Source organism: Phyllobates terribilis, unplaced genomic scaffold (genome assembly GCF_046119375.1).
Source record: "Phyllobates terribilis strain yellow unplaced genomic scaffold, ASM4611937v1 Scaffold_2__4_contigs__length_985480577, whole genome shotgun sequence".
Lineage (NCBI taxonomy): Eukaryota > Metazoa > Chordata > Amphibia > Anura > Dendrobatidae > Phyllobates > Phyllobates terribilis.
Genome location: NW_027362762.1, coordinates 668,190,008 through 668,213,067, shown reverse-complemented (window position 1 = coordinate 668,213,067; position 23,060 = coordinate 668,190,008). Strand labels below are relative to the sequence as shown.

At 42.3% G+C, this 23,060-nt stretch overlaps 1 protein-coding gene across 3 annotated transcripts in view; it reads left to right on the top strand.

Annotated features, from left to right (window-relative positions):
• LOC141223837 (calcium/calmodulin-dependent protein kinase type 1G-like) overlaps positions 1-23,060 on the top strand; it is a 236,017-nt gene that overhangs the window by 121,106 nt on the left and 91,851 nt on the right. For all 3 annotated transcript variants that reach the window (XM_073666860.1, XM_073666858.1, XM_073666859.1), the window contains 2 exons: positions 14,274-14,332; positions 15,914-16,031. In XM_073666860.1, the coding sequence (XP_073522961.1) occupies positions 14,296-14,332; positions 15,914-16,031 (155 nt within the window). In that variant the 5' untranslated portion in view covers positions 14,274-14,295. The remainder of the gene's footprint in view (positions 1-14,273; positions 14,333-15,913; positions 16,032-23,060) is intronic.

Sequence of the window (23,060 nt, the reverse complement as noted above, 5' to 3'; positions counted from 1 at the left end):
CATACAGGTCATATACTAGGCAATGTACTTTGGTTTGAAATGAAATTAAAAAAAGCTCTAAAAATGTGTGTAGTCAATAAAAAAAAGCTCTAAAAATGTGTGTAGTTAAAAAAAGCTCTAAAAATGTGTGTATTTAATAAAAAAAACTCTAAAAATGTGTGTAGTTATAAAAAAAAGCTCTAAAATGTGTAGTTAAAAAAAAAGCTCTAACAATGTGTGTATTTAATAAAAATAAGCTCTAAAAATGCGTATAGTTAAAAAAAGCTCTAAAAATGTGTGTAGTCAATTAAAAAAAAGCTCTAAAAATGTGTGTAGTCAATAAAAAAAAGCTCTAAAAATGTGTGTAGTTAAAAAAAGCTCTAAAAATGTGTGTATTTAATAAAAAAAACTCTAAAAACGTGTGTAGTTAAAAAAAAGCTCTAAAATGTGTAATTAATTAAAAAAAAGCTCTAAAAATGTGTGTAGTTAGTAACTACATAACTCAGGTTTTCTAATTATCCATCCTTAATATAATTAGTAGGAGGAAACTGTTCACTTGAGGAAGGGTTTAGTTTTAGCTTGACTCTAGGTAATATGTAAAAATCATCATATGGTCCACAGTTTTCTTCCTGACTACTCCATACACCAGCATTTGCTTTCAACTTATTAGCTGCTTCCATACTCCTCTGATAGGGACCTAATGACTGCAGGAACAATTGATCAGGCATGTTGTATCCAACATGTCCCATCCTTTTTTCCCAACTTCTGCTGTTGAAAGAAAGATGGGACAAATCCAACACATGAGATAGACCAGCGATTTTCCTATATTATGTGTAGACACTTTACCTTCATTTATTTTAATATAAAGTAATATAAAGTAAGCAACTGAATATCTTTCAACAGCAAGGACAAAGATGTTTTTTTTTTAAAGGGAACCTGTCATGTTGAAAATGGGATCTGATCTGCAGGCAGATGTTATAGAGCAAGAGCAGCAGTTCGGATTGATATATAAATATTTTTTAGGGAAACTTTCACTAAGCCTTGCATTTTATTCATTTAAATTACTGGTGTTTGTATGTATGAGTCCAGTAGGCGGTCCTTTTCCATGATATTCCTCCATGTATGACTGTGCATGCAGAGATAGCTGTCAATCACTAGTAGGACCGCCCACTGGACTTGTATGCATTTAAACACCAGGGATTTCAATGAATAAAACACAAGTTATACTGAATCTTTTCCAACAAATCTATATAATCTCAGCTTCTAAATATCTATAACATGCCGTCTGCAGATCAGACTGAATGTACAACATGACCAGTTCACTGTAAGAAAAACGGGGATATTCTTTTCTGGGATTGCACCTTTAGGAGGGCTTTTGTGCTGGAGGACACTTTGGGAGTACACCTGCACAGCATGCGTTCCCTATTATTTCTGGTATATCTGCTCTAAGTCTTTCAGTTGTGATGTCTTTTAACATGCAGCGTGTACATACGTCTCAGTTGTCTTTATAAGTGAGTTTTTATGTCTTTAATATTTTATACTGTTCTCCAACCTATTAATGTTTTATGTATTCATCATTTTTTATTGTTGTACCACATTGTATCTCCGTGGGGAGGCTGTTTGAAATAAATGTGAAACTTTATCATTTTTGCCCTTAGGAAATTTTTATTCCCTCTGTGTAAATGGAATAAATAATTCGGAGTACACTGTGTTGCTGGGTATTTCCTATATGTTAGAATAGAAGCACAATGTGTAGACTGTTCTTCCAAAGAAAGTATGGATATATCACCAGGGAACAAACTCTTTCCTCCTCTTCATTAATTGACTCCAAGTGCAGAACTATTAAATTTATTTTCAAAACCTATTGATTCTAATAATACTTTCATTCCTCCCATCCACACATTGTGATTACATTTCTCTATCACTATTTTTTATATATAAGTGATCATACTATAATAAATACAGTAGTTGAGGGCACAGGTAATAATTATCCTGCGCACTCAGAAGACTACAAATGATAGAGAGAAGAGGCAAGATGGTGCCCAGTCATTGTATGTGCTTAGAGAACAGATAGTAATATATTTTGAATATGCTCTAGAGCAGGGGTCTCCAAAAGACTGAGCCCATGAGACTGTCATCTGCGGCCCATCGGGCATTGGAGCACCCAAGACATTCTCGGGACAGCAGGGAGCGGATTGAAGGAGGAGTGCGCTACCTCCCCTTAATGATATCACGCCAGAGCACAGTGTGTTGGAGCAGTGGAATCTCTTGCCTGCACTGTTGGATCGCTGGTGGTAGGTGAATATGGACGAGTATTTTTACATATTTTTTTCTTTTTATCCCTACCAAATATCTGCCGTATATGTACGGGTGACTTCTCGCTAGCAGCCTTACATGTACACTGAGATGATGACGCCAACTCACAAGCAGAGTCAGCGTCAACTCACAAGCAGAGTCGGCACCATCACCAGAGGGTTTCAGTTGTATATCATAGCTGACACCCTGCTGCAACAGCCACAATTGTTATTAGAACAGATCGCAGCCGCTAAACTCCCTTAGGTATCGCTGTTAATAGTGACAGCTGTATCTAGATGGTTATTTGAGATGGGTGCTCCCTCTTTAAGCCAATCGGCACCCCACAATCTGGAGGTGATTTCGCTTATTTAGTTGCCCTGGGAACCCGAGGCTAAGAAATGGCCTACGGGTCTGCCAGCTTCGGTGGCCTGTATGACCCAAGAATAAGCAAATCTAATAAGCAAAGTGTCAATGTAAAATCACAAATCTAATATTCTGTAGTACAGAAGTATTGTAGGATACGAGATCAGCAATCAATGAAAGTCTCATATAGGGACTAAGGAAAAAAATTGTAAAAATGAAAAATTAAAATAAAGTGTGAAAAATATTTAGACACTAAAAACGCTGTTTTACGTAAAAACAAAAGTAAACCAATAAACATACACATTTAATACGGCCGTGTCCAGAACGCCCCAAACTATGAAACTGTACAATAACCCATACGATTAACATTGTAAAAAAAAAAGTGACAAAAATGTAGCTTTTTTATTAATACTGACACAAATAACTGTATTACTGAAAATGTCATCTCATCCCGCAAGTAATGAGGCCCGTCAACTTTTTTTTCTATGTGGGGCCCGCTTACCCGGCTGAGTTTGAGACCCCTATGGTATTTGCAAAATTTCAGTGTATATGTGAAGTTAGGATTTTATATTTATTATCTTAAATTAGTATTATAGTACAGAAAAATTGTGTGTTATGTCGGATGTTGAGTGAAATTTATGATACACACCTCTGTAGCACCCCGAGGGCTCGGCTGCTACAGGGGTATTGCACCTCAAACCAGAGGTGTGATATTCCAATCCCGGGTAAGGATGGAGTGTGGACCAGGACTCAGTAGGCTGCATGCATCACACACACCCCATTTCCGAGGGACAGCTCAACGGTGCTCCCACTAGACAGAAGTGCAGGCACGACAGCATCTGTTCCTGGCTGGAGTGGGGAGGGGGTGGAATACCCAGTGGTGTAGGAGCAGATAGGGGTGGGTCTCTGGGCATAGATAGGAGCCCATTGGTTGCTAGTCACCTGGGCTCACACATAGAGGGAGGTATATAAGGTGGGCACCATCTTAGGACAGGGTTCAGTTCAGAGAGGAGGAGAAGAAGACAGGAGCTCAGCCAGAGAGGGCTGACAGGGAGCTGTGGCCCAGCTCCAGAGGCAGGCCTGGAGTGGAGGCCAGAAACAGCAGAAAGAGAGAGGAGAAGGAACGGAAAAGGAAAGTAAGAAAGGAACTGGAACAGAGGAGAAAGGAAGCAAGGAACACAGAGAAAGGCCCAGAGACACGAGGACAGAAGGAACCTCATATGCCCAGGAGATACAGGGTGAAGGGTTGGCAGAGCAGGGTACCGGAACCCAAATTGGTGGAGGCGACTAATCCTCAGCCAAAACTGGAGGTTGTTACCACATCTTGGTGCGACCCCTCACTACATCCACCAAGAAGGCATACCATATAGGGTCAGGGACGCAGAGATCAGCGTGCCCAGAGAAGGCCCGAGGGAGCTGGACAAAGGTGGGTCACTGGTGGGGACGGCCAGAGAAAGGAAAGGAAGGGAGCCCTGTGCCACGCTCTGGAATTGCCTGGGAGTTGACCGAGCCCCTCACCTGGTGGACGCAGCACAGCTTGGGCCGTCATCGCCTGCAGGATTGACACGAATAACGACTGTGAGTAAAGCATTGGAAACTGCAACCGCACGTCTCTGTGTTTCATCGCCGCACCAGCACCATTAGTACTGGGACGCTCACACCATCACTCCCATCATCCACATTAGCTGCCCTGAGGCAATACTTCTCCTGTGGGGAGTTATCCCATACTCGGCTGCACAAACAACATCAGCCTCAGCGGTCTGCAGCGCAGCGGCGGTCCTCACTGACCGCAATCCACGGGTGGCGTAGTCGGACAATTACAATACCAATAGACTGCCACTGGTTTGACCACCCTGGGCACGGACCGGGTCACCACCACACGGAGACTACAACCCCCAGCATTCTACAACAGGTCCGGTTCCGGGTTCCCCTGCACAACACAGGCCCAGGGGGTGCGTCACCTCCAAAACTGCAAAAAAAAGTTTCAGTTGCTTCCTTGAATGAAATTTTTTAGCATTTTGTTTAGCCATATGGTAGCTTTACATGTCTCTGGAAAAGCTTGCTGACAATGAATGTGTTTTCTTTTGGAATTTGTTGTCTAGCTACAGTATTTATGTGTGGGGGAGTAATGGCCAAGTTGCTATTTCATACCAATATTCCATATGCATCATCAGATTACCTGTAATTTGTTCTTACTAATCAATGCACTGTGTTAATTGGTGGAAATGTATGGTATACATTTGGCCGATATCCTTTGTTAAAGGGAACCTGTCACTTGATTTATGCTGCCCAAACCATGGGCAGCATGAATCAGAGCCTGACTGCACGATCACAGCCAGGTATGTTTTACTCTGAAATGCTCCGGCGCTTCAAGATAACAGAGTGGAGTCAGCCAGGGACCCTAGACAGAGACTTGACTAGTTTGGGTAACCACCGGTCAGCTTCTCCCCAATTCTCTCCTGGTGATTGATGGGTCTCTCTCGCTTTCTACACACATCAGAAATCAGGTGGATGAATACACCCTTCTATTATATAATTGACATTAATCATCATTGACACATTTTTAAATATTTTTGACATGTTTCAATCAAGTGGAGGAGTGCGCGAAGAAGCTGGTCATGGGTGGCAGCGGACTAGTCAGGTCTTTCTCTATGGTTCCCGAAAACTATATTTTCTTTGAAGCGCCGTAGAATTAAGAGTAATATATGCCTGGCCGTAACCATGCATCCTGGCTCTGATTCATACTTTCCGTGGTTTGGACACATAGAATTGGGTAGTCATCATGCCACTAAATAAATGTAGATGCACAGGTCTTGGTCCTACATCTAACAGATCCAATATATATTGTGAACCTAAAACAGGGATAAATATAAAAATAGAAATGTTATTGGTTTAGTCTTTGGTTACTGGACATCATTTCCAGTTATTTCTATTTCTTCTGTATGCCAATGCTGTTTAGCAAGGAATATGATAGTTGCCACCCATTTCTGACTGTCACTGCAATTTTAATATTTTTTCCTTAATAGACGAGAAAAAAAGAATCCAAGTGGATTTTGACATATAGTAACAAACTAGTCCATTTCTCTGAACATGTTTTGTGCCAGTCGGGGCGGCTCCACAGGGTCCTCTGTTTAGAACAGAACAGATGGAGTGCTATGAAATATATTTAGAAGTTGGCATCGGTGTGCGTTCTGTTTATTGGCAGATTAGGGAAACCGTAAGGAGTCTTTTAGATGCTACATTTTAAGGAATTACTAGTTGCTCAGTACTAATCTTCAACTATTTACAAGCATGAAGATACAGAAATCATTTATATATAGAGTAGATATACAAAGTCTACGCACGCCTGTTAAAATGTCAAGTTTTTGTCATAAAAAAATATCATACCAAGAAGAAGAATTTCAGAACTTTTTCCATTACTGTTACCCAGAATCTGTACAAATCCATTAAGAAATAAACTGAAATCATTTTGCGTGTGGGATAATAAAAAATAACAAACTCAAACTAATATAATGTGGTTGTATAAGTTTGACCACACTGTTTTAATTGGAGATGTGGTTGTGTTCAGAATTAGCAAATCTCATGTTCATTAGTAGTCAATCATTTAAAGTGATTCTGATTAACCCCATATCAAGTTTAGCTGTTCTAGTACAATTTCTCTGACATTTTCTTAGTAGTATTTTAGGCTAAGTGCCCACGATGCAGAAATGCTGCATATTTTTTCCGTTTCTCCCTGGCAGGAAAAACGCATGTGGATTGTACATGCGGATTGTACATGCGGATTGTACATGCGGATTGTACATGCGGATTGTACATGCGGATTGTACATGCGTTTTCCTGCCAGGGACATGCAGATGTGAAGAGTTCTTCACATGCATTTCCGCATGCGGGTTATCATGCGCTTTCCAAGCGATTTTAGCATCACTTGGAAAGTGCTTGACAACTTGTTCACACTATATAAATCCATGCAAACGGCATGGATTTATAGTAGTGTGACCAAGTTCGTTAAAAAAAAAAAAGAATAAGAATGGTTAAAAATAAAAACAAAAGATTATACTTACCTTCCGATGTCCTCCCGGTGTTTTCTCTGCTGCGTCTGGTGTCTTGGGTGGCTCGCGGTGGTGTGAAGGACCTGCGGTGACGTCATTGAGTCATGTGACAGGTTTCCGCAGCATGTGCACAGCACATGCGGATTATCATTGGGGTCCATGGGGCACGTATTACCAAGCGTTTTTTAAACTTTTTCGCTGCGGAAATTCCGCAGCAAAAACGCTTTAAAAACGCATAGTGGGCACGGAGCCTGACAGCAAAAGCCATGGTTCGTAAACAGCTTACAACACAGCAAAGGGATCTCATTGTTGAAAGTTATCAATCAAGAGGAGGGTACAAAATTTATTTTAAAGACATTAGATACCATGGGACGATTTTCAAGAAGTGACTTAAAGAGGTGGTCCACTACAATGTATATTGTGTACTTCGATTTAAACCTTTCAAATAAGTTATTTTGCAAATACCTTATGTTGATTTATTTGCCTCTGAGCAGCGCTATCGCTGCTCGCTCAGTCCCGATCACGTGACCCCCGGCTGCAGCCGCCACTGTTATCCGATGATGTCATTCAACTCTCAGTCTCACGCACTCCCCCCGATTGACTGGCATCTGAGCGGTGTTTCACCTCACGTCACAGCCCAGTACCCAGCGCACGTTGTAGAAGCTTTCCCTCTCTCCGCTGCTTTCATTGGCAAAGCCCCGCAAGCGCTCCTTGATACTGTGCTGCGACATGCGATGAAACACTGCCCACAGCAAAGTTAATCAGGCGGAGTGCGTGAGACTGGGTCACACCTTGGTGATGCAAGTTCAACTTCCAGGCTCCGGAAGTTTGTGTGACATCACCGGATGTCAGCGGCGGCTGCAGCCGGGGGTCACGTGATCAGGACTGAGTGAGCAGCGCTAGCACCGCTCAGAGGCAAATATGTCTGACGCACCCCTGGGCCTTCTGTGTCGTGCGGCATCGCGTGCACGGGGGCTTACCCGGAGCCGGATCTTTTGAGGGTTGTAGTCTCGTGGCGGTGATCCGGTCCGTGCCCAGGGAGTCAGACTAAGTGGCGCTGTATCAGCGGTAGATGTTGGACGACTACGCCACCCGTTGAGTACAGCTAAGGAGCTGCTGCTGCAGGGCAGACCGCTGAGGCCGGTGGTAGGATTGTGCAGCGTGATAGTATAACCCCCAACGGGAGGGGTATGGCCTCAGGGCAGCCGACGTGGATGATGGGGTAGCAGGAACCACTCGGAGACGGTACGGTGTAGTTCAGGGTCTTTACTGGTGACAAAGATAGACCCTCCCGGAGTACTGGCTAGCGATTGGGGCCTGGTCAGTCCTTGAGCAGATGGGATCTCCCCTGGCCAGGCGGAGTTGTAGGCCTCCCAAACTAACTGTACTCTTCTGGCTACCTTGCTAGAGGCGGGTATAAGTAGCCCACGTCCCTGAGTGTACCGTGTGGTGCTCACCCGTATGGCCGGTGACTCGGGGCCTTCTAGTAGCTTCCGCTCCACGACGGCGGTGCTGGTCCCATGCGTGTGACCGTGCCTTCGGGTTTCTTGGCCAGAGGACCTGGAATCCCCTGCCTGACGGATTCTGCTGCTGGGTAGGAGTTAGTCCCCACAGCCTCGGACTCTGGGTCCGGTAAGAAATCTTCTCAGTCAGGGCGAGCTCTGCAGCTGCCAGCCCCTGACTCCTTGTAACACTGCTCCCACAGAGCTCCTGTTGTTTCTTCCCATAGCTGCTTCTCTTCTCTGTCTCTACTTCTGGCATGGCCCAGGAGCTGGGCCCAGCCGGAGCCACAGCTCCCTGTCAGCCCTCCTGGCTGAACTCTCCCTCTGAACTCTCTAACCCTGCCTCAGCTCCAGGTTTATATAGGGGAAGTTCTTCCCCTCCCAGGACTGGGCAGGAGGTGTGGCATGCATAGGATTCCTGACCAAGAGACCTCCCACCTGCTCTCAGACATAACATTGCTGTTACTGTGAAAACCAGACCCCTGGGGTGCCACATTCCCCCCTAGTGAAATTTAGTACTCCGGGACTAAACATATTTTTAAACATAACAAGGTATAAACAATAATAGTACAATAAGAAAAACATATAAAGATGGTCACGGCGTGTCCGCAACCGGGTGCAGTTTTTGAAGAAAAGCAAGGTGTCCATTTCACCAAAACAGGGAGACGTAACCAGGTAGGGGTCTGTCCTGCCCCGAGTCCTTAACAGTCTTTAGTCCATTCCTGGGTTACGCTCCAACCATGTACAAAGGATTCCCGGTAAATCCACCAAAGACTCCCATAAATTACTAGAAACACATAATTATTTACAGGATATGGCCGCTCTCAGTCCTCGGCCAGTGGGGATAAGGAATGGCTGCTCACAGTCCTCAGCCTGGTTTAAGATAGGGGCACATGGGGAACAATTCACTAATCCCAACGGGGACCATATTTTAATTAGCAGCAGTCCTTGTACCCTTACGGGTAACTATTTACAGCTCTTTATTCACGCTACTTCCCTTCAGTAGCTATGTCCTCTTTGTGCTCCCTCCTGAGGGTAGTCCTCAGACCCGTCCGGGTCCTCTTGGCTTTCCTCGTATTGGTAGTACTGCAGCTCCTCCTCGGTTAGCTGGGTTAGTATCTCTGCGACAGTCCTCCTCCCAGGTGGCCAGGACTTTACCTCCCTTTGGGCTGCCCCGGTTAATTGGGCCACCAGGATGCTCACTTTTTGCTCCTCTGTGAGGGGGTACACCTGGAAGAGGCTATCCAGCTTTTCTCTAAAGTCATGCAGGGTATGTGACTCCCCTGAGTACTGGGGTAGCCAGGCTGCCCCCGGGATATAGGGCATGGTGAAAGGCATGACCGCAACAGCGGTGGCGCTGGCGGGGGTTGAAGCGGTGAAGCTCTCCTCCGTATCCGACATCCTTCTCCCCCCTAGTGGACCGTGGCCTACCTTGCGATGATCCTCTTCCGTAGGCCGCGGCTCCGCAGTGGATCGTCAGGGTTGAGGACCTTCCGTCGCGCTCCTGTGACGTCGGCGTCTGCTGGGCTCCTTCCAGGACCTTACACAACGTCCGGACGTGAGGCGGGGCTTCAGTTCTCGCGCGCTTTCGGAGTCCACGCCCCTCTTCTTCCCGCGCGGCGTCTTCAAGATGGCGTCCAACGGCGGGAAAACTCCACGGATGGCGGGAAGAAGGCAGAAGATGGCGCCGGATGGCGGGAAAACTTCGCGGATGGCGGGAAGAAGACAGAAGATGGCGCCGGATGGCGGGAATCTTCACCACTGGTAAGTTTGAACAGTCTTTTTCAGGCACGCAGTACCCGGTGGTTGCGGGCACGAAATCCTGCCGACTACGCCAAAAGTTGACGCACCCCTGGGCCTTCTGTGTCGTGCGGCATCGCGTGCATGGGGGCTTACCCGGAGCCGGATCTTTTGAGGGTTGTAGTCTCGTGGCGGTGATCCGGTCCGTGCCCAGGGAGTCAGACTAAGTGGCGCTGTATCAGCGGTAGATGTTGGACGACTACGCCACCCGTTGAGTACAGCTAAGGAGCTGCTGCTGCAGGGCAGACCGCTGAGGCCGGTGGTAGGATTGTGCAGCGTGATAGTATAACCCCCAACGGGAGGGGTATGGCCTCAGGGCAGCCGACGTGGATGATGGGGGTAGCAGGAACCACTCGGAGACGGTACGGCGTAGTTCAGGGTCTTTACTGGTGACAAAGATAGACCCTCCCGGAGTACTGGCTAGCGATTGGGGCCTGGTCAGTCCTTGAGCAGATGGGATCTCCCCTGGCCAGGCGGAGTTGTAGGCCTCCCAAACTAACTGTACTCTTCTGGCTACCTTGCTAGAGGCGGGTATAAGTAGCCCACGTCCCTGAGTGTACCGTGTGGTGCTCACCCGTATGGCCGGTGACTCGGGGCCTTCTGGTAGCTTCCGCTCCACGACGGCGGTGCTGGTCCCATGCGTGTGACCATGCCTTCGGGTTTCTTGGCCAGAGGACCTGGAATCCCCTGCCTGACGGATTCTGCTGCTGGGTAGGAGTTAGTCCCCACAGCCTCGGACTCCGGGTCCGGTAAGAAATCTTCTCAGTCAGGGCGAGCTCTGCAGCTGCCAGCCCCTGACTCCTTGTAACACTGCTCCCACAGAGCTCCTGTTGTTTCTTCCCATAGCTGCTTCTCTTCTCTGTCTCTACTTCTGGCATGGCCCAGGAGCTGGGCCCAGCCGGAGCCACAGCTCCCTGTCAGCCCTCCTGGCTGAACTCTCCCTCTGAACTCTCTAACCCTGCCTCAGCCCCAGGTTTATATAGGGGAAGTTCTTCCCCTCCCAGGACTGGGCAGGAGGTGTGGCATGCATAGGATTCCTGACCAAGAGACCTCCCACCTGCTCTCAGACATAACATTGCTGTTACTGTGAAAACCAGACCCCTGGGGTGCCACATGTCAACATAAGGTATTTGCAAAAAGACTTATTTGAAAAGGTTTATATAGATATGCAAAATATACATTGTAGTGGACCACATATTTAAATTTGGACAGCAATGACATTACCTAGAACTGGATATCTCTTAAAAAATTATGAAAAAAACAAACAAAAGAAAATTGGGCTAGGAGGCTGAGAAGAGGTCTACAGCAACATTAAAGGAGCAGCAGGAAGTTCTGTCAAGTACTGGTTGCGTACTGCATATGACAACAATCTCTTGTATTCTTCACATATCTGGCTTCTCGGGTAGAGTGGCAAGACAGAAGCCTTTTCTTATAAAGAAAAACATCCAACCTTAGCTATGTTTTGCCAAGACCTACATCAAGTAAGCCAAAAGTATGTGAGAATACATGTTGTGGTCTGTTGAGATCAAGGATGAACTTTTTGGCTATAATTTCATAAAGTATGTTTCGCACAAAGCCAACACTGCACATCACTAAAAGAACACCGCACTCACAGTGAAGCATGGTGGAGGCAGTATCATGCTTTGGAGCTGTTTTTCAGCAGCTGGAACCGGGGTTTTAGTCAAGGTGGAGGGAATCAGCAGTTCTAAATATCAGCCAATTTTTCATCAAAACATTCAGGCCTCTGCTGAAAAGCTGAAGATGGAGAGGAATTTCACCTTTCAGCATGACAATAACCCTAAGTATACCTCAAAATTAACAAAACAATGGCTTAGCCAGAAGATGATGAAAGTTTTGGAGCTGCCAACTAGAACCCAGATCTGAATCCAATTGAAAATCTGTGGGTTGACCTGAAGAGCTGTACACAGGAGATGCCCTCGCAATCTGACAGATTTGGGATGCTATTGCAAGAAAGAATGGGCAAAGTTTTCCAATTCAATATGTGTGATGAAGATAGAATCCTTCCCAAAACGAGTGAATGCTGTCATAAATTCAAAGGGTACTACAACAAAGTATTAGTTTAAGGATGTACAATTTATGCAACCACATTATTTTAGCTCATTAATTTTTTTTTTCCACCCAAAAAAATTTCAGTCTGTTTTTGAATTGAATTGTACAGATAGATTATGTACCGTATGACATTAAAAGTGGAAAATGTGCGAAAATTATTCTTCTTGTTATCATTTTTTTAAATTACAAAAACCTGACATTTTAACAACTTTTTATATCTACTGTTTATAAACTACATAGGAAGACCAGCTACTATGGACAACGATTACCAATAAAACAAACGAAAATCTGTTCAATGCAATCATATCATTTATCATTATTTAAATGCCACACAAAAATTAACACTGAAAGGAAATCTGTCAGCAGGTTTTTTGCTACCTAGTCTGATAACAGCATAATGTATAGACAAAGACCCTGATTACAGCGATGTGTCACTTAGTGGGCTGCTTTCTTTAGTTTTGATATAATCACTGTTTTATCAGCAGAAGATTATCAATAAAGGACTAGAAAACTTGCTGCCATGTATTCCTCAATATATTATTAACCTGCCCCCATTACTGCTTGCCAGCTTTTTTCTGCCTAAGTACAGTGTACACAGAAATCTGCCAATCAGTGGTGTAGAGGTTATACAGAGCTCAGCACTCAGAGAACTGCTAGATCAGCAGAAGATAAAACAATGATTTTATTAAAACTACAACAAGCAGCCCAGTAAGTGATACATCACCGGAATCAGTGTCCTTACCCTTACATAGTGTTGCTCTCAGATGAAGGGCAAAAATCTGATGACAGGTTCCCTTTAATAGAATAACTAAAGACATTATAGCTCAAGGAAAGAAATTTAGATAGAATATTCTAAATTGGGCTGAACGTGCCAGACAGAGGTGGATGGGCTGATTTTTGATGAATTATCTCCTTCACAATATAGGCTCCAGTCCACAGCACTGTGGGCAATGTGTACAGTGCAATCGCTTTATTCTTACAATTTGCAGGGAAGGTTCACTATCTTTCTACATTGACAAAATACAGGCACCATAAATGAGAGCTGGAATCTGCTGATCATGCCAAGAGCAGTTGCGGGGAATTGGATTATCCCTCTATCACCCATCACTCCTGCTCTGAAAGAGACCGATTCCTGTGATAAATGTATTTTAGTGCAGTTCCCTAATATACAAGTGCAGATTAACCAAAGGTGAACCTTTGTATTAAACAAATGCAATTTATATCTACAGACTCACAAATCACACGGGCTGTAAATCTTACCACAGTTTACAGTCTGAAAGTGCCACAATACACATGAGAACCTGGAAGGCAAGGTGTCAGCTCATTCTGAAAAAAATGATCACAAATGATGCATTTCCTCTCCACCAATTATCTATTCCAGGAATCCTGAAATTCAATAAAAAATAAATGAAAACCTAACAGAAACAATTAAAGTCAATGGGTCCATCTGGATTCACCAGCTTCTGATGAAAAACAGATTCAGCATAGTTATATTAAAGGAAATCTGTCACCAGGCTTTTCACTATCTAATCTGAGAGCAGCATAATGTAAAGCTAGAGACCCTGATTCCAGTGATGTGTCACTTTCTGGGCTGCCTGTTGTCGTTTGATAAAAATCGCTGCTTTTTCTATTGAAGATCTAACACTGCTGACCTCTGTATAAACCCTTCCACACCACTGATTGGCAGCTTTCTGTGTTTGCTGTGCATAGGCAGAAAGCTGTCAATCAGTGATGGAGGCAGGATTATACAGAGTCATGAAAATGGAGGACTACATGGCAGCAGGTTTACAAGTCCTATAGTGACAATATCCTGTTGATAAAACAGTGATTTTTATTAAAATTACAGCACATAGCCCAGTAAGTGATACATCGCTGGAATCAGGATCTCTGTCTCTACATTATGCTGCTCTCAGATTAGGTATGAAAAATCTAAAGACAGATTCCCTGTAACATACACTTATTCAGTATTATTAATAATTGTTTCTCTGAGATATACAGTATATGTAGAGCATATGAAGCTACCCATATCAGTTTTTACATCAAATAATTCTCATTCAGGACATCTCTGCACTATTTTAATCTATTTTTCTTTAATATTCTTTCTGTTAAATCCTATTTTCCGCTAATTTGGCTCATTGCTTCTGTCCTCTTTCGACTATTCCCATAACATAGTCTTATCAATCAAGTCCTAATCAGTTTGCTCTATTTCTTTCAGGTTGGATTTTACGGCAGCTAAAATGCCAAGTGCCAAGTTGACTGCATTTTCCCCAGTTGGTAAGGCAATTTTCTTTTAAGTAGATATTAAGACAGCTACTGAATGCTAAATAAGCTTGGATTTTAAAGCAAAAATGAAGTGGTTATTTCTTCTGCACCGCCATTAAGTGACGCAGTATATATACTATATCTCATTTTAATCATCACTTTTGAGATCTTACTTCTTTTGGATGAGTTTCCTTATAAAATTGTGCTTTTTTACAGCAATTTGCTCCATATTGCAGCAAACTGGATTATTTTGCAGCTTTTAGACTGCAACATATGGACTTGCCATGAGCCTATTCCTTCATTTTCTCTATATCACTAGATAGGTATTAACAAAAAGAACACATGATAGCACAAAAAGACATAACATGCTGCAAGTCTCGGAGACTGGATGGATATCAGAAAGATGTCAAGGTGCATTCTCCACCTATTGGTGCTCACCTCCAAAATCCCTTAAATGCTTCCAAGATACCCAAAGTGTACTTCCAACCATGTCAATGTTTTAAAATATGCCAAAAAAGGAACATTATACAGTTTCAACTCATTCATAGAGTTAGTAGGAAACGATGTTAACGACTCGGTCGTGTTGGTAATCGGTGGTCCTTGGACGGAAGCCCTGAGAACTGCCCCCTACCTGACTGCATCCAAGGCTCTTCTGTCAATTAGCTAAAAGAATGAAATTGTACCAAGCCGGCTAATCATAATCCAGGATACCATCAGATAAAAGGCAATTCTCACAACTCCCATCCAACCAATGGCCATTAATTATTGATGTGGATCATGCAAATCGATTTGAGCCAACTCTACTCGTATATATTGAATTATTGAGGGCCTGAAATTATTTTTTCTATTTTTTTTCCTGACCTCTTATCATGTCCGCTCACAATGGAAATGGAAGAAATACAATAGACAAGCTTTTATATTTGTCACCAAAGAATGGAACAGATACTCGATGACTCCAGCTCCTTTATCATTAGGAGAACGGATCAGCCATACTGGAATGCAACATTCCCTGTCCTTGTTTTCCACCAAAGAAACATAATTGTGGTCTGCCTTTATGCAAACTCAGTTTTTGAATCCTGCCATCATTGGTGGCATCTGGTAACAATTATCTGATATGTATTGCCAACTACACTTAGTGGTTGATTAAATCACCTTGTTATTGGGGGTCACTCTCCCGACGATACTGCAAGAGCCATCGGCACCGAAAATTACGTGAGAAAGCAGCCGCCTGCCCACTGGTGTAAATACACATCAGCCAAGTTGTAATACTATAACCCAAATTATCTTTTTCCTAAGTAACAAAAGTTTCCATCTTTTATATATTCCCGTGATTGGGTCAATGTAAGGATATTAGTTCTGTTTAAACATAAAAACAAAAATTTCGATACCTATCTATTCATGCAAAATAATAAAGAGAGCTGCACCTTGCTTAGAGAGTGGGTGCAAATCCCAGGGCCCCAAATCATAATCCTCCCAAATAGAAGATAACAATCTATCTTATTTAATTGGAAGTTTCCCTTAATTTTAGAATATGTATAGTTTACTTTTTGTGGTTACTAGTAAATCTGACAACAACTCATCCCACATCTGCAGAATTCGCAGTATCCACTATAGAAAAGATGAGCCGTAAAGAAGAGGAGAACGCTTGCATTTGGAAGAAACAAACAAACAACATTCGTGAGACCTTCGTATTTATGGAAGTTCTTGGATCGTAAGTAATACAATCAATTTTTTCTGTAATAGATTTAGGTTTTCGTTATGCTACATCTGTTCTTGCCGATATGTCTTTATAAGAATGCTGTGATATGAAGGAGATAACATTGTCCAAAAGTTTTCTCCATCTTCACCCGTAAAGAGGACCTTTCACAAGGTAAAAATTGTTGTCTTATTTAATTGTCACTGCTCTCCTGCTTATTGTGTTCTTGAGAAATTAACCTTTTTATTAGCGCTAATTTTTATGATTTTTACCAAGGGGGCGGTAACTCCTTTACCAGATAATAATACCGAGGAGCCTAAGGACACACCCCCAGGGAACACTTTGTGCAACACCCCCTTGGTAAAGTTTATAAACACTGGCATTCAATATAAAGTCCTATAAGTCTGGAACTGTATGGTGGATTTAAAAAGCAAAACAAAAGCAGATGACAGGTCTTCTTTAGAGCTGCTCATACACTCCATTAGGCACCATGTTAGTGATTTTGTCAACTATTTAGACATAGGAGTTTCCTCAATTCTCCTTCTTCCCCAATGGGAGACCTTAGAGAAATGACTGCTCAGTTATGTTGGACTGGTAACATGTCTGCTCCGCTGTCATCAGGCAGTGTCTTGTCTCCGTATCCCCGTTGAAATAGCTGTCAGTCAAACAAGAGCTTGCGTATGCGCATCATGTTAAAAACTATGTATTACACACATACTACACATTGTTTCTTCTTCTGCAGCCATCATCCATTAGCCTATATGTTCTAAGGAATTCAGTCTACGTGTGCCAGGTTATCATAAGCACGTGGACAGGTTTTTATTCATTCCAGAATGCAATCACGAGGCATTACATGGGCCGCACATCCCTGCTGAAAGCATTTAACGTCTCTGCCGGCCATCTGCCTGCTAGGAATCCTAAGAAGCCGATTAGAGAAGTAGGTGTTAAAGAGAGGCCTTTAAAGGCAATGGTGCTGGCTTAGGCCTAAGATAGCTTTCCTAGAAGTATTTTGCAACTACTTAAATCTTTAGCGAACTATATTAAAGATATATGATCCTGACAATTGTTTTGCTTCCCAAAATGATGTATTAATGAAAGGACCCATAATATACTCTGCAAGTAAAGATAGAAGGCAAGAGCCATGTTTGGGAGTCAAAACTACATTATGAGTATTTTGGTGTCTGTGTTTTTAGAACATATATACATGTATATAGGGATAAAGTGACCTAAGGAAAACCTGGAAGTAACATGAAAGAATTACCTGGCAGACTTCATGAATCGTTTTGGCCAGACTGAATATTCATCTTAATTTGGGAAAAATAGTAAAGTAATATTTAGTTATATCTGACTTATTGCCACCACAACATAAATCATTGTTTTTCAATATCTCAGCCAAAGTATCAATGCCTTTGTATATATTAGGAGTGGGAAATTTTCCCAAGGGACCACATGAGAGATTGTGACTGCTCTGGGGGGGGGGGGAACCAATTCTGTTTATTATTATTTTAATTTTTATCACTTAATATTGAGCAGAATTAAGTCTGTCGACTCACTGCTACTTCTAAATACATGTTACAATAGGACTTGTTGTAACATATATTCTTTCCAATGGCAGCTAATCAACACCATATAATTTATTGCTTTTTATAATGTACCTTTATAGATGTACCTTAACCCCTTAAACCCCAGCATGTTCTCACCTTCCTGACCAGGTCAATTTTTTCAATACTGACCAGTGTCACTTTATTAGGTAATAACTCTGGAACGCTTCAACTTCCAGTGATTCTGAGTTTTTTCATGACAAATTGTACTTCATATTAGTGGTAAATTTAGGGTCATATGATTTGCATTCATTTCTGAAAATGTAAACAAAATTACAAAAAAATAAAAAAACTTTGCAATTTTCTAATTTTAATTTTTATGCCCTTCAATCAGATGGTTATACCACACAAAATAGATAATAAATAACATTTACTTCAAATTAGCATCATTTTTTCAACATATTTTTTTCGTTAGGAAGTTAGAAGACTTCAAAGCTTATCAGCAATTTCTCATTTTTCCAACAAAATTTACAAAACAATTTTTTTAGGGGACACATCCCTTTTGAAGTGACTTCAAGGGCCTATGTGACATAAAATACCCAAAAAGTGACAACATTCTAAAATCTGCACCCCTCAAAGTGCTCAAATGACATTCAAGAAGTTTATTAAACCTTTGGGGGCTTCACCAGAATTAAAGCAATGTGGAAGGAAAGAAAGAAAATGTAACTTTTTTTAAACCAAAATATTGATTTAGCCTCAAATTACTCATTTTCACAAGGGTAACAGGAGAAGATGGACCAAACAATTTGTTGTGCAATTTCTCATGAATATACCGATACCCCATATAAAGGTAGAAAATTACTTTTTGGGGACTACGGCAGGGCTCGGAAGGGAAGGAGCACAATTTGACTTTTGGGGCACAAAATTATCTGGAAGTCACATTTCCCTTGACATGACTCAATTTTGGAAACTACACCCCTCAAGGAACATATCTAGAGGTGTGGTGAGCATCTTGAATCCACAGGTGCTTCACAAAATTTTATAACGAGCCATGGAAATGAAAATAATTTTTTCCACAAAAATGTTGCTTTAGTCCCAAGGAGAAAATTGACCCCAAAATACGTTGTGTGATTTCTCCTGAGTACACCGATACCCTGTATGTAGTGGAAAGCTACTGTTTGGCTGCACGGCAGGGCTCGAACGGGAAGTAGTGCCAATTGAATTCTGGAGCGTAATTATGGCTGGAATAGATTGCCATGTCACATTTGAAGAGCCCCTGATATGCAAAAATAGCAGATGCCCCCACAAGTGACCCCATTTTGGAAACTACACCTTTTGAGGAATTCGATCGGGCCCTGGGAGATGACATTGCGGAGGTGCCGATCGGAAGGGAGAGGAAACTGTCTCCCTCTTCCAGCCTTCTGAATGCTTCTAAATGCTGTGATCGATATTAATTGCAGCATTTAGGGGGTTAAATGGCCCGGGGCAGGTACTGCTCCCGGCAGTGACATACAAGTCTCGGCTTTAACTTAAGCGATTGTGCCCTGCATGATCACCATGACGTACTCATATGTCAAAAGTCAGGAACCCCTATCCAACCATGATGTATGTGTAGATCAAAGATTGTTTAGGGGTTAATAAAAAAACTCCCTGACACAGTATGGTGCCCCCAAGACTTCCACACAATATGATACCCCACACATCTCCCCACATAGTATAATATCCCCACTGCCCCCACACACAGTATGATGCCTGGACAGATCTCCTACATGGTGTGATGTCTCCAGAACCCCCACACAGTATGATGTCTCAAAGCCCCCCACTTACATAGTTGATGGCCAAACCGTCGCCACACAGCACGAGGAGCCCACAGTACCACACAGAGTGTGATGGTCCCTCACAACCCACCACATGAGTATGATGTCTCCACAATTCCCCACACAGTATGATGGCCCTCACAATTTCCCATAACTACTGACTGATAATTAAAAAAACTGATATAAATAAATAAAAAAATAAAATAAAACTACTCACATAACCCAGTTCCTTCGATGTATGTGGACTAAGGCTCACACATCAGATGCAGACTGGTGCGGAACACTACTGTTTCCAGACCTTTAGCTGTCCCAGGGCGCGATAGGAACAGCCAGAGGGACCAATGTTCCCCATGAACCATATTTTGCTGTATATCAATAAAAAGCTATGTATTGCTCAGTGGCAATGTAGTGCCAAGGTACCTTCAGTCTGCCAGTGAGCAAACCTGATTCTTCTGAACTAACAGGTGCAGATAAATGTATTTTCCAGTCATACAAATGTCAAAAGGAGGCAATGTGAATGTGGAATAGCCTGAAACTATTAAACCCGAGATCATTGCTATGCTTAGATCGCACAGCCCTGGATGCACGGATACTGAAGCTTTGATGATGGTCGCTTCATATCACTCAGAGAGATTGACTCTGGTATCCAGGCAACACAAGCACCATTATCATTACCGGGAGACTGTGCCGCATTCACTTTACAGCAGTGTAATTTAAGGGAAAGAACACTTGGTGGGGGATGCAGTCATGAGCTGTTCTAGCGGTTGTCTGCTGCGCGCTTCCACTTTAACGTCTGCCACCAGAAAAACAAACATTGAGCAAATGATCGTTTATAAAGATGTCACTTATCTAGTCCTCTCGTAGTAAACAGCCCCAAGCTTGAACCTAGCTGTCTTTTTACATGACTGCTGCTACTCACCCTACTTCTTTTTGAAGAGTATTCAGCCATCTCAGGGTATCCGACCTCATCTATTAACTGACTGTTGTTAGGGTATGTGCACACGCCAATTTTTCGACTACTTATTTCCTGAAGAGTCTTTTGTAGCATCTTTTGCAATTTTTTTTTGCTTGTACTTTTTAATTTAGTGAGTATCTTCCAAGCGGAAGTCCCCTGAAGAATGGTCAGGTCATTTCTTTTAACTGCCTTGCCTCTTTGGAAACAAGAATGGTTTAATATAAAAAACTCCAGAGACTGAACATAAGCATGGCAAGTCATTTTTAAATTGGAGTGGATATGTTCATTATTTTTAGAGTTTATTAAGCACTTTTCCAGTCGGATTACAGAGTGCACTCTCCTGAAAAATACATTGTGTGCACATATTCTTAGTATCCAGATCCCCCTTTTACAACTTGCATATGTTTAACAAGCAACTAATTTCATGAAATTTTATTTGTTAAAATTCCACTTGCATGATTGATCCGAACAATCCAGCCATTAACATGTCAGATTACCTATTAGATCAGAAACATAGCTAAAAACAATAGCAAAGCAACAGAACGATCCTGCGCAAATTGACAAATAATCGGTGGCATTCAGAGTTTCCTGACACCTATATTCATAGCTAAAGATGGCCGAAACAAATCTGACCAGGATGATCACATTGTTGGCAGACAGGCTTGTGTTGGCCATCAAAAATGATCATTCTCATATCATTTGTAAGCTATGGTTAGTCGACATTGTTCAAATCAGCCATTTATTCAACTTTATTTTATGGGTATGAGTGAATTTACGCAAATTGTCAAGGTGAAGAGACTTTCAAGCCACAATGCTCGTCTGGGAAATATGCCAATTGTCTCTTCAGAGAGGAAGAGAACTAGAACTCTAGTGCCACCTATAGGAAGTAGCAATCCTAAAAGTCAATATCGACCCTTTAACAAGTCTTGTCACATGACTTAGGATAAAAGCCAGAACCATAAACTCAATTTGCAGACACTGTGTTTCAGGGTACTGCCCCTCGTCAGTCCAAAGTGTGTGTACTGGTTTGACTGGGTAAAAGTTCATCTCTTTAGGTTTTTCTCTTGTATATGCACCCTAACTTGCCTGGATCTTGCTTTTTTCTGAGCCTGCTCTTCTCTTCACACACCCAATATGGCTGACAATGATGAGAGTAATGTTCCTTTATCTGTAGCTGAATTAGTCTAACTGAAAAACAGGGAATAACTCCTAGTGCCAACTTATTTCTCCCCAAACCATGGGCTGGCCTTACAGTTAACCCTGTCCTCCCCTGTACTCATGAAAGCTGCAGCCTACATAAGGATAAAAACACACAAAACAACAGGTCACATTAAATATATTTTCAGGAGTCTTCAGAGAGGGTATTCAGACATTTTCTCCACCTTTACACATTTGTATGTCTACCATAGTCAATGAATCTATTGTTTTGCTAATAACCAGAGCTGTGAACAGCCATAGCTGTGACAATTACAACTAGATTATTATGCACACATCATTATACTTTCATCTGAGCACCATATGGAGCAGAAGATTGCCTCTTATTTCCTGCATATGAGCATAAAATAAAACACAAAAGCATTCATGTGATATAAGCATAATGTAGCAATTCTCTAGCCCTAATGCTGAGCCAGTGTCAATAAGTGCGGGTGGTGAGGATACAGCCACCGCTCTCTATACACAGTGTCAGTGCCACCCCTATGACAGGAAGCCGAATTCTACCGGGAAGAATAAAGTTAATTTCTTCACGGCAGTGGGGCTCTCAGTGCAGGTCTTGATGAATCATGACCTGTGAAATTATGTATTCAAAATAAATTGTATCATTTAATCATTTATGGGATTTCAATGTTAAGCACACCTAAACTTCAGACTACCTGTTATCTATCTGCACGATGCAACAATCGCTATACAACCATTTCATTCACGATTCTCTTCCTATATAAACACTTGTCTGATATTGTTTGCTTATCATGAGTTACAATTAGATAGCATTCATCGTTTAAGAGATTATTGGCTCATGTAAACGAACCCTAGGTTTTGCATCAAATTTTGGCCTTTTGCAAGGTTTGGCAAATTTTTGATCATTTATTCAAATTGTGAAGGAAGAAAAAACATTAATTTGGGCAAAGACTCTCTGACAATGTCATTGTTTTGTAAAATTGCTTTTACACCTTTATTTAGGATCAGTAGAAGTGGTGTATAAATAATTTTTTATATATATATATATATATATATATATATATATATATATATATATATATATATATATATATATATATATATATATATATATATATATATATATATATATATATCCTGCTCTGTGGCCTCCCCTCTAACACTCTCGGACCCCTCCAATCTATACTAAACTCTGCTGCTCAATTAATCCACCTGTGCCCCCGCTATTCCCCGGCCTCTCCTCTCTGTCAATCTCTTCACTGGCTCTCCATTGCCCAGAGACTCCAGTTCAAAACCCTAACCATGGCATACAAACCAATTCACAACCTGTCTCCTCCATATATCTGTGACCTAGTCACCCGGTACTTACCTGCACGCAACCTCCGATCCTCACAAGATCTCCTTCTCTACTCCCCTCTTATCTCCTCTTCCCACAATGGCATACAAGATTTCTCCCGTGCATCCCCCCTACTCTGGAACTCTCTACCCCAACATATCAGACTCTCGCCTACCGTGGAAACCTTCAAAAGGAGCCTGAAGACCCACCTCTTCCAAC